The sequence below is a fragment of the Saccopteryx bilineata genome, chromosome 1 (assembly GCF_036850765.1).
Source record: "Saccopteryx bilineata isolate mSacBil1 chromosome 1, mSacBil1_pri_phased_curated, whole genome shotgun sequence".
NCBI lineage: Eukaryota > Metazoa > Chordata > Mammalia > Chiroptera > Emballonuridae > Saccopteryx > Saccopteryx bilineata.
In genome coordinates, this window is record NC_089490.1 from 11,920,745 (window position 1) to 11,930,646 (window position 9,902).

The window sequence follows — 9,902 nt, forward strand, 5'->3', positions numbered from 1 at the left end:
GGGCCCTGCCGTCTAATTGTTGGTGACCTATGGTTCCTAGGGTACGCCCCAGCTTATAAATAAATGAACATTCATTAATGCGAAATTAAATTAGAATAAAACATCCCATCCAGTTTTGTTTAGGAGGCACAAATAAGTGGGTTGGCTGCGTAATTTTGCTGCGGATGCCGGAGCATGCCGTCCCAAGATGACAATAACCACAGCAATTTGCTCTTTGCCAGGGCTACACCCCTCATCTCGAGGCGGATGTGACCACCTCGGTTTGTGCAGAGGTTCACCAGGGTTGAAGGCCAGCTGGAAGGGACTCAGCAGGGGGCTCCGTGCAGAGGCCTGCAAACTCTCTGGCCCATTAGACCACCAGCTCGTTGGTAAAAAGAAAACGGACCAGGATTCAGGAGGCCCGAATCCAGTTCTTGCTCAGCCACGGGCTTAGGGTGTGTGTGTGGGGGGAAGATGCCGTCTCTCTGGGACTCAGTTTCCTCCCATTCACGGCCAAACTCCCTCTGAACTCCCACCCCCCACCCCCATTATGGCATGATCTTTGGAAAGTGTGATATTAAATCAAACAGTCCTTTCTGTGTATTTTCTCATTTTATTTGCCGGCGGGGAATTTGCTTGGGAGAAGGTGTTTTCCCACCACGTCCAGCTGCCAGGCCGGGCAGACTTCAGGCCACCTTCTCCCGGGAGCGGGTTGGACTGTCACCCAGGAGCGGGGTTGGGCTGTCACCTGGGAGCGGAGGGGGCTGTCACTTGGCTGCGGGAGAAAAAGCAGAGGTTTGCACTGAGTAGTGTCAGCAGGACCGCCTGGGAGCTTATGAAAGCGCCTTCTGAGCCCGCTGCCCGCCGCTGCCGCCTGCCCACAGGTCTGCTGACGAGGGCGGAGGGCGCCCGGGAGGGGCGGGGCTTCTGGAAGTCCCAGCTCTAGCTTTCTCTGTTGCCGAGGGCAAGTCATTTAACCTCCCGGTTCCTCCACCTCGGAGGAACGCTTCCTCCCGGCCCTGCTCTCCTCCTGGGGCTGTGAGAAGTAATTAGTGGCGCTGGTCAGCCCGAGACCTCACTTTGCACAGGCAGACCTGGAAGTGCACAGGCCAAACGGGGCTCAGGACTTTGATTTGCAAAATGATGAAAAACAAAAAAAAAAATGCAGGCTTTGCGGCCTGAGTGCTGCCAGCCCCAGGGGTGTTTTGGGAGGAAAGAGTGTGTTTGGAGCAGGGAGGTTGGCGGGTTGTCCTTTGTTGTAGCTCTCTGCCAGAAAGGTGTTTGGGAGACAGGCCTGAGCCCGCAAGGCGGGGCCTGGAGATGCCCCAGGCTGGGAGCTGGGCCCCTCGGGCACCTGCAGCCACCTGAGCCCGCCCGGCTCCACACGGAGGCTCAGACACGAGGGGAGCGTGCACCTGTGGGAGAAAACAGCTTCACGTTCTAAGGTGCAAAGCAGATAAACAAATCGCTGTCCCCAACCCTGTGCGGACCGCTCACTCACTTCCGGAATACTAAGGGTGAGCAGGACGGGAGGGCGGAAGCCAGGCCCCGCTGCAGGGTCACCAGCCCGCCCGCACTTACTGTTCTGGGTGGACAGCAGCACCTTCCCCAGCACCCCTTCCACGGCTGCTCGGTACTTTTCCAGCTGCCTGGAGTTCATCCTTATTCCAATTTCCACGGGAGCAGTCAGCTGTGAAATGAGGCAGAGTTAACAAGAAGGGAGAGGCGGGGGAGAGTGCCATTAACCCCTGGGTAACCCCTGGGTGCCCTATGGGAGCCATACCACTCTCTGCTCCCCCCCCCCCCAACCTGCTGGGATCCTCTGGGGCCCTCTGGGCTTCTAGGGCCGGCTGGGGATTCTGGCACTAACCCCACCCAACACAACCCTCCCCCACTTCCCATTCTAACCAGGGGGCGGGATCCTGGAAGACTCGGAGAACTTCCTGGAGGAGGATCAACAAACCTCTGCTAGGAAAGCTGGGACAGGAGGCAGGAACCCCCTGGGCTTTTCATGTGGGGAGGACATTCACCTTCCCTGTCTCCTGAAGGATATACCACCATGCTCTGGGTGTCACCCTAAGTGCCTTACTGTATTATTATTATTATTTTTAGCATCTCACAGTTCACAGGTCCAGCCTGACCCCCTGCTCTTCCTCTTGTTACCCTGCAGCCCACCACAGGCTCCACTGTCTCAGGGGGTAGAGTGGCAACTCCATCCTTCCTGGTGTTCTGGCCAAAAGCCTTGAAGTCATTTTTTCCCTTTCCCTTTCCCCACATCTTATACCCGTTCTCTCAGCAAATCCCGCGGGCTTCTATCTCCGAAATATCTCCAGAATCTGTCGGCGCTGCTGTGCCTCCACCGCGGCCGCCTGGGCTGGGCGCTCTCTGCTCTCTGCGCTGCCGCAGCCTCCTTAGCGGTCTCCCTAACTCTGCCTTCGCCCTTTCAGCCCATTTTCAACCCAGAGGCTGGGGAGACTCTTTTAAATTGTAAACCAGATCCTGTCCCTCCTCTGCTCAAAGCCCCCGCCAGGGCTCCCAATCAGCGGAGTGAAAGCCAAGTTCAAACAATGGCCTAGGAAGTCCATTCGCATTCTGGTCTCACCTCCCACTCTCTCCCCTGACTCCCTCTGCTCTAGCCATGCTGGCCTCCGCATCCTTCCCTGAATGCCCTGGGGCCCTCTCCTGCCTCAGGGCCTTTGCACTGCTGTCCTTCTGCCTGGAATGCTCTTTCCCCAAACATCCTTTTGCTTCACTCCTCATTTCACTTCAGGTCTTTGCACTAATGCCATCTACTCGGGAAGCCTGCTCTGAGCACCCTATTTAAAATCGCAACCAGCCCCATCTGCTTTCCCTGCTTTTTTCTCCTCGGCAGCATTGATCACTACCTGCCATTATCCTGCTTGCGGGTGCTGCCTGCCCTTCTGGGGTCTGTTTCTGGTCCCCCATGGGAGTGTGAGTGCGAGGAGGGCAGCGGGTTTGTCGGTTTTGTTCAGCACTCTGTCCCTAGGGCCTCAGATAGGGCCACACACACAGTAGGGTTCAGGAGTCATCGTCCAAATACACACGGGTGTGAAATTACAGAGCTGTACTGGGCGCGCGAGGCCCTCTCCAGCCCTGACAATCTGTGCACCCTCATGCGTTGCTGAAGGTCCTGGCCCTGGGTCTTTATGCTGTAGCTGTCTCCTGGGCTCCTATCTGGGGGGGGGGGGCACATCCTGTCATCTCTGTCCCCGGCTGAGGACTGCAGCTACCTCCCGACTAGTCTCCTGCCTGCCCCTATACTGCCCAGATCTCTCTATGTCAGATGTGGTGAATTCCCTGCTTGGAGTCTCCAGTGACCTCTAGCCTACCAGCTCCGCTGACCTATCGCCTGACACAGGGCACCCTGGCCTCAAGGGCCTCCCACCCCCCATGGGCTTCCTGGGCAGGACTGTTGCATTCACTGTCCCTTCTTCTGGGATGTTCATGTTCCAGTTCTTTGCATGAGGTGGTGTGTGTGTGTGTGTTGGGGGGGGGGTGCTGCTCCTTCTCATCATTCTGGTTGCAAATCAAATGTCACCTCCTCCAAGAGGCCTTCCCTGATCCCTTCCCATCAAGGCAGTGCCCCCAAATCCCACCCCCATCACTCTCTGTCACACCTCCTTCTTTGGTGCCTAAAACGCTTTATGGTCTTCTCCTTGGTATCCGTCTCTCCTCCCCAGGAGGGAGCTCGGTGCCCGGTGTCTGGCTCACTGCCGTCCCCCATTCTGCAGCTGGCAAGGGGGAGCCCACACCGGGCTTCTCCTTGGTGTCCGTCTGTCCTCCCCAGGAGGGAGCTCGGTGCCCAGTGTCTGGCTCACTGCCGTCCCCCATTCGGCGGCTGGCAAGGGGGAGCCCACACCGGGCTTCTCCACCTTGGCTGCCTGTCTGCTCACCTTGATAACTTGGTCTTCCTCCTCCTCCTCTCCGGGCTCCGAGAGGTTCAGAGGACCCATCCCTTCGGACCTCTGCTGTTCGCTGAGGGACTTCTTTTGCCCTCTGTTCCGTTCCTTCTCCTAGGGGCAGAGCAGAAACTGCAGGAAGCTGCCTCCCCTTGACTTGGGGAAATGGCTCTTGCCTGCTTCTGCCCAGGGAGTCAAGTGGCCCAAGCTTCCCTCAGGACACAAAACCCCCTTATGCCCGCTGGTGCCTTCTGACGGACGGGGTGTAGACACCCGGTGGGCTGAGCGTGCTCCTCCGGTGGCCCACCAACAGGTCACGTTGAAGAGGAGTCCGTTTCTTTGCAGTTCAGACATGGCACCCAGATTGTTACCGTTCATGAAGTTAAAATGCAGAAAATAACGGCTGCCCTGCCCGCCTAGGAAGTGCGAAAATGTGTTTTTCTAAGCAGAGAGCCTATAAAATCGGTGGCAAAACGGCCTAGAGCCTGCAAGGGCACCGTGGGGTGGCCCAGAAACCGGAGTCCCTGGAAGGTGATTTATAAGAGGTGAGACAGGGAGATGAATTATGGAGGAAGAAGTTTGCCGCTTCTTCATGACAATCCCGGAGCCTGGCAATTACAGGGAGCAACACCACAGATCAGATTAATGCAAAGTGGCCTTTGGTTGCCATTTTGCTAGTTTATGTTCTACTGAGTTTGACTTTCTTTCTGCCCGGCCACCCCAAATCTCGCCTGGCATCCTGCTAGCTGGGCCTCGGAGTGCCTAGATCAGATGCACCCCCCGTCTTTGGTTTCTCTAATGACACTCCCGGGACTCGGCCCTGGGCCTGCCCAGAGACCTGGCAATGCTACCACAGTTGGCGGTCTTTCCTGGAGCGGGAGCCCGTCCGTGGTGGAGGAAGGTGTGTCTAGGGACCCCCGTCAGTTTCCGTGTCTGTCCCCGAGGAAGGTGTGTCTAGGGACCCCCGTCAGTTTCCACGTCTGTCCCCGAGGAAGGGGACCCGGGCCCTGCCTTGCCTCTCTGCAAGCGACGCTGTCCAGTGGCCATGCAGGCGCCTGCCCCGGACAGAAGTGGGGGGAGACCCGGGAGCCGGACCACAGGGCCACGTGACCTCCCAGAGAACCGACTCAGGTGCTTGTCCCTGTTGGAGCCTCGGTCCCATCCTGGACTGGTGGGACGTGACAGTTCCCTTTCCTCCTCTCCTCGGGTGAAAGAGAACCAGCATGGGCCCAGATGCTCAGAACCCCTGTGCCGGCAGCGAAAGCCACAGGGAGGCAGGTCCCGCCGTCCTGTAGTCCTGAGGCCCAGGGCCCGGCTCATTACACCTGCCTGGTTCCCTCCTGGCCTCTAAAGAGCAGCAGGCCCATGCCTGACCAGGCAGTGGCGCAGTGGATAGAGCGTCGGACTAGGACGCGGAGGAATCAGGTTCGAGACCCCGAGGTCGCCAGCTTGAGCATGGGCTCATCTGGTTTGAGCAAAGCTCACCAGCTTGGACCCAAGGTCGCTGGCTCCAGCAAGAGGTTACTCAGTCTGCTGAAGGCTCGCAGTCAAGGCACATATGAGAAAGCAATCAATGAACAACTAAGGTGTCGCAACGAAAAACTAATGATTGATGGTTCTCATCTCTCTCCCTTCCTGTCTGTCTGTCCCTATCTATCCCTCTCTCTGACTCTGTCTCTCTTTTTTTTTAATTTTATTTATTTGTTTATTTTTTACAGAGACAGAGAGTGAGTCAGAGAGAGGGATGGATAGGGACAGACAGACAGGAAGGGAGAGAGATGAGAAGCATCAATTCTTTGTTGAGGCTCCTTAGTTGTTCATTGATTGCTTTCTCATATGTGCCTTGACTGTGGGCCTTCAGCAGACTGAGTAACCTCTTGCTGGAGCCAGCGACCTTGGGTTCAAGCTGGTGAGCCTTGCTCAAACCAGATGAGCCCATGCTCAAACTCGCGACCTCAGGGTCTCGAACCTGAGTCCTCCACATCCCAGTCCGATGCTCTATCCACTGTGCCACCGCCTGGTCAGGCATGGGCCTACTGCTCTAGAAAAAAAAAAAAGAAAAGAAAAGAGCAGGCGGCCTTGGCCCCTGCTACCTGGAAAGCCAGCTCTCCGCACCCCGGCCCCAGACACCCTCCCGCTCTCCCTGGCCCCAGCTCGGTTTTGGCCCTCCCTGGAGGTCCACGGTGAGTCCTCCCTCCTCTGAACTCAGCACTTACCAGCAGCATCGCTTATTGGGCAATTAATCATTCCCTGCCTTGTGACATGGCCCTTTTGTTTTCTATCGTTAGTGACTGTTTCATGGTTTGCTTCCTGGCTCCTGAGCCTGCCCCCGGGAGACGGGAGGGGCTTAGATCACCTTGTCTGTCTGGCCTCTCACCCAGATGCTCAGCAAATATTTACTGACTTGTTAATTGGAAATTTCCTCGGAAGGACGAGCAGGGGTGGGCAAGGATGTCACCCCACTGACACCTGTGAATGGCACTCGTGGAGGAGGCCGGGGAGGCGTCTGGGGTCCGCGTCCTTCACGCTGCCCTCGGTGTCGCTGGCACAGTTGATGGAACGTGGGTTGACTAGAGAGCCACTTGTGCCTTAGAAAAGCTAACACCGCTCCAGCGCTGAGCAGGGCTGTGAGTGGCCCGGGCCACGCTGGGGACCCGGGGAGTGGCCATCTCTTACCTGCATCTTCTGGAGCTCGCTGTAGGTGAAGATGGGAACGAAGGCTTCCGACTGGGAGGCCAGCAGCGCGGCGACGTGAACCACCAGCAGGGCAGCCACGGCCTTGCGGGACACCATGCTGGAGCTGGGCAACAAGGAGCTCCTGTCACCAAGGGCAGCGGGTGGCACGGGCGGCGGGAGCCCTCAGCGCAGGCCCACGCCCCACCTGTGAGGTCCTGGGCACGCTGCTCAGCCTCTCTGGACATGGGCCTGTGTGGGGCTTTCCTGGGCGAGCCCAGAGCCCCTTCTCTGCCCCAGAGCCGTGAGAACTGACCGAGCACCGGGAGAGGCCGCCTGGGCCCTGCCGCACACTGGGGGAGGATCATCCCACCTGTGGGCCCTTTTCTTTGTTATAGGTGAGCTCTGCTGGGGTCCGCCAGGCTCCAGAAGGAGGAGGGACCTCAGGTCTCAGACAAAACAAACCCTTCCTGGATTATTAACAGAACTGTGCCCAAGACCCAGGGCACCCATCCTGCTCTCTGAACCAATATTAGGACGTTGAAAGGGATGGACCCGGGCTGGCCCGGATGACTCCAACTCTATTTGGGAACATCAAGCCAGGACCCCAGGTCTACCCTCCACCACGTGGAGGCAGAGCCAGATGGAGAAGCATCCAGAGCTGGGAGTGGGTCTGCCCCGCCCCCCGCCCCCTGCCCCGGGCCAGCACTGGCTCTGGGACAGCCCCTCCCCAGCTCCTGTCAATCTAGCTGCCTGTTTGCTGCTGTGCAGAAACAACGGGGGGGGGGGGGCACCTCCTCCCTGCAAGCCCGGGCCCCACACCTCAGCATGCCATGAGTGCCAGGACTGTGTGGGGGGCCCTCCTGCATCCCAGGAAGTGGGCATGTCTGGAATGTGGGCAGGAAGGTGGGCTGCAGAGACCTGGCAGGGAGCAGGTAGGCGGGGTGACGGCAGGAGAGCAGAGACTTGAGAAAGGGGGTGAGCTGGCTGGGCTTTGGGGAGGGTCAGGAGGGTCCCACGGGGATAAGGGTGTGATCTGCTGGGCGCCAGCCTCGGTTGATTCCTTACACTGGTGCATGGAGTCCCAGTCCCAGCCCCTCCCACGCGACCCTCATGCCCACCTGGGAGCAGGTGTGATCTGGAGAGGGGAGGAGACCTGTCGAGGTCGAGGGACTCATTCAAAGGCAGTGGGGGCTGGAAGCCTGGCCTTCTGAGGACCGGGGTCCCCCCCCCAATGTGACTTCTGACCACAGAAGTCAGAGAAGGGCATCACAGGGGTCGGGCTTGCTGGATGTAGTCTGGGCACCAACGCTCCTATGCCAGGTGGACTGCTGAGCCCAGGGACCAGGCCCCCAGGGTAGGGAGAGGACCAGGGGCTGCCTCTGCTGTAGCAGGCGGGGGCTGATTACAGGGTTCCACAGAACGAGCTTCCGGGGTCACCTCGGGCCCCCGCACGGCCCTGTTGTGTAGGAGTGTCCTGCCCGAGCTGGCCTCCGGGCTTCCCCGCAGCTCCAACCCTGACTCTCTGGTGCTTGGAGAGAACCTTCCACGGCATGGGGCCTGCCTCTCTGCCAGGACCTGTCTGTCTCCTCAGTCATCTGAAGCCACCTCCACGCAGGAGGACAACCCTCTGCCTTCCTGCTGTCCTGTTGCTCCATTGTCCTGCTTTCCCTCCCGTCCTGATAAACCTCCAGGAACAATAACGGGTGCACTCAGACAGCCAAACCCCTCGCCAGCTGCATACAGATGCCAGGAGCCAGGGAGGGGGGACAGGGGGGGAGGACGGCACCCCCTGAAGGCTGCCCTCCTGGAGGATCCTGAAGGAGCCGAGGATGGGAGGGGTGGGGAACTCTGAGCCTCCCCTCTGTCCCTGTCCTCTCCCTACGCAGCCTCTGGGCCCCGGCCCCTCCCAGAGGAGACGGATGTGTCGCCTTCGTGGTTGTCCCATTCCCTTCACGGAGATGCCGGAGATCCCTTTTCATTCTGGTGTTGGCATTTAATTCACTCCATAAGAATCAATAAAAACCTGACATAAAAAAAGGCAAAATCCAATTGCTGCTCATTTTCTCGCTCCAACTGGCAGTTGGCCCGTCAGCCACACTCATTTGTGTTCTGGGAGCGCAGAGCGGAAGAGGGAGAGAGCTTCTCACTGTCCGGGGCGGGGCGTGCTGCCTTCCTGGCCCATGGGCCCGCGGCCGGGCTAGGCAGGCCTTCAGGAGCTCGCTCTGGGCTCTGGGCTCTGGGCTCTGGACGAGGGGCTCTGGGCTCTGGGCTCTGGACGAGGGGCGCCAGTCCCCTCCCTCCCCCTCCACAGTAGCACCAGGCCTGCAACCCCTGAAGAACAGCCTTTCCCCTTAACGTTTTGGGCAAAGCCTCCGTGCTGCGTAGGGTCCTGTGGCCCTGCTGAACTCTGGCTTGCGTTTCTGGGGCCACCAGCCGCAACAGCCTCTGTTGGCAGGAATTGTGCCCACCTGCCCTGCTCCGGCCTCCGAGCCTCAGGGCAGCCCGGCTTCTCTTATTATGTGCGCCTTCCACCTGCCACTTAAAGTCATCTTGGGCACTCAACCTGAAAGCCAGCTCAGTGTTTGAAGGTGGCAGAGGGCCACCCCCCAACCCCCCTCCCTCCAGCTCCTGGCATCTGTATGCGGCTGGCGAGGGGTTTGGCTGTCTGAGTGCACCTGTTATTGCTCCTGCAGGTTTATCAGGACGGGAGGGAAAGCAGGACAATGGAGCAACAGGACACCGAGAAGGCAGAGGGTTGTCCTCCTGAGTGGAGCTGGCCAGCTCACCACTGCGCTGCCCTGGGGCTCGCGCTCAGCGCCTCCCCTCACCCCACACCCTTTCTTCCGTGGCTACTCACAGCGTGAACGTGGTCTGTGCGGGCCTGGCAGAGTCTCCCTGCGCGTCCTCTGCTGTCTGGCCCGTGGGACTGGCCCTTATATACCTCCAGTCTCCCCTTTGGAGCCCATTAACCTTTGGCCTCACCTTAGGGGGCTCTGGGCGGGGAGCCTGGATTCTTGGAGCTCGTGGAAACCGCAGCAGGGCCTGCAGAGCTGTGGCCCGTGGGGCATTCCGGGAAGGCCAGCCTCCCCCGCCCCCGGGCCCCCTGACGCACCCTCCCATCTACTGAGAACTCCCTTCCTTTGTGTTACTTCAATATAGGATGGTGTTGGGCATCTCCCGGGCAACTCTGGTATCAGACTCTCCGTCATCCTGTCCGGGTGCTGGGTTAAGAAGATAACTTGTCTTCCGTCCCCCCCCTCCCCCAAAGCCCCTGATGAAAGAAAGGGCTTCATCGATTAATGAAAAGAAAATGACCGTCCGGAGGCA

General features: G+C 59.0%; 1 protein-coding gene across 1 annotated transcript; it reads right to left on the reverse strand.

Moving 5' to 3' along the window:
- Window positions 1–580: 580 nt before the first annotated feature.
- Window positions 581–9,485, reverse strand: MLN (motilin). Its single transcript, XM_066252905.1, has 5 exons — window positions 9,433–9,485; window positions 6,576–6,699; window positions 3,894–4,013; window positions 1,561–1,669; window positions 581–754 (listed from the first exon to the last, which is right to left on the reverse strand). Exons 2-5 carry the CDS (start codon window positions 6,690–6,692, stop codon window positions 747–749), a joined length of 354 nt encoding a protein of 117 aa, XP_066109002.1. The 5' UTR covers window positions 6,693–6,699; window positions 9,433–9,485; the 3' UTR covers window positions 581–746.
- Between the last annotated feature and the right edge of the window lie 417 nt (window positions 9,486–9,902).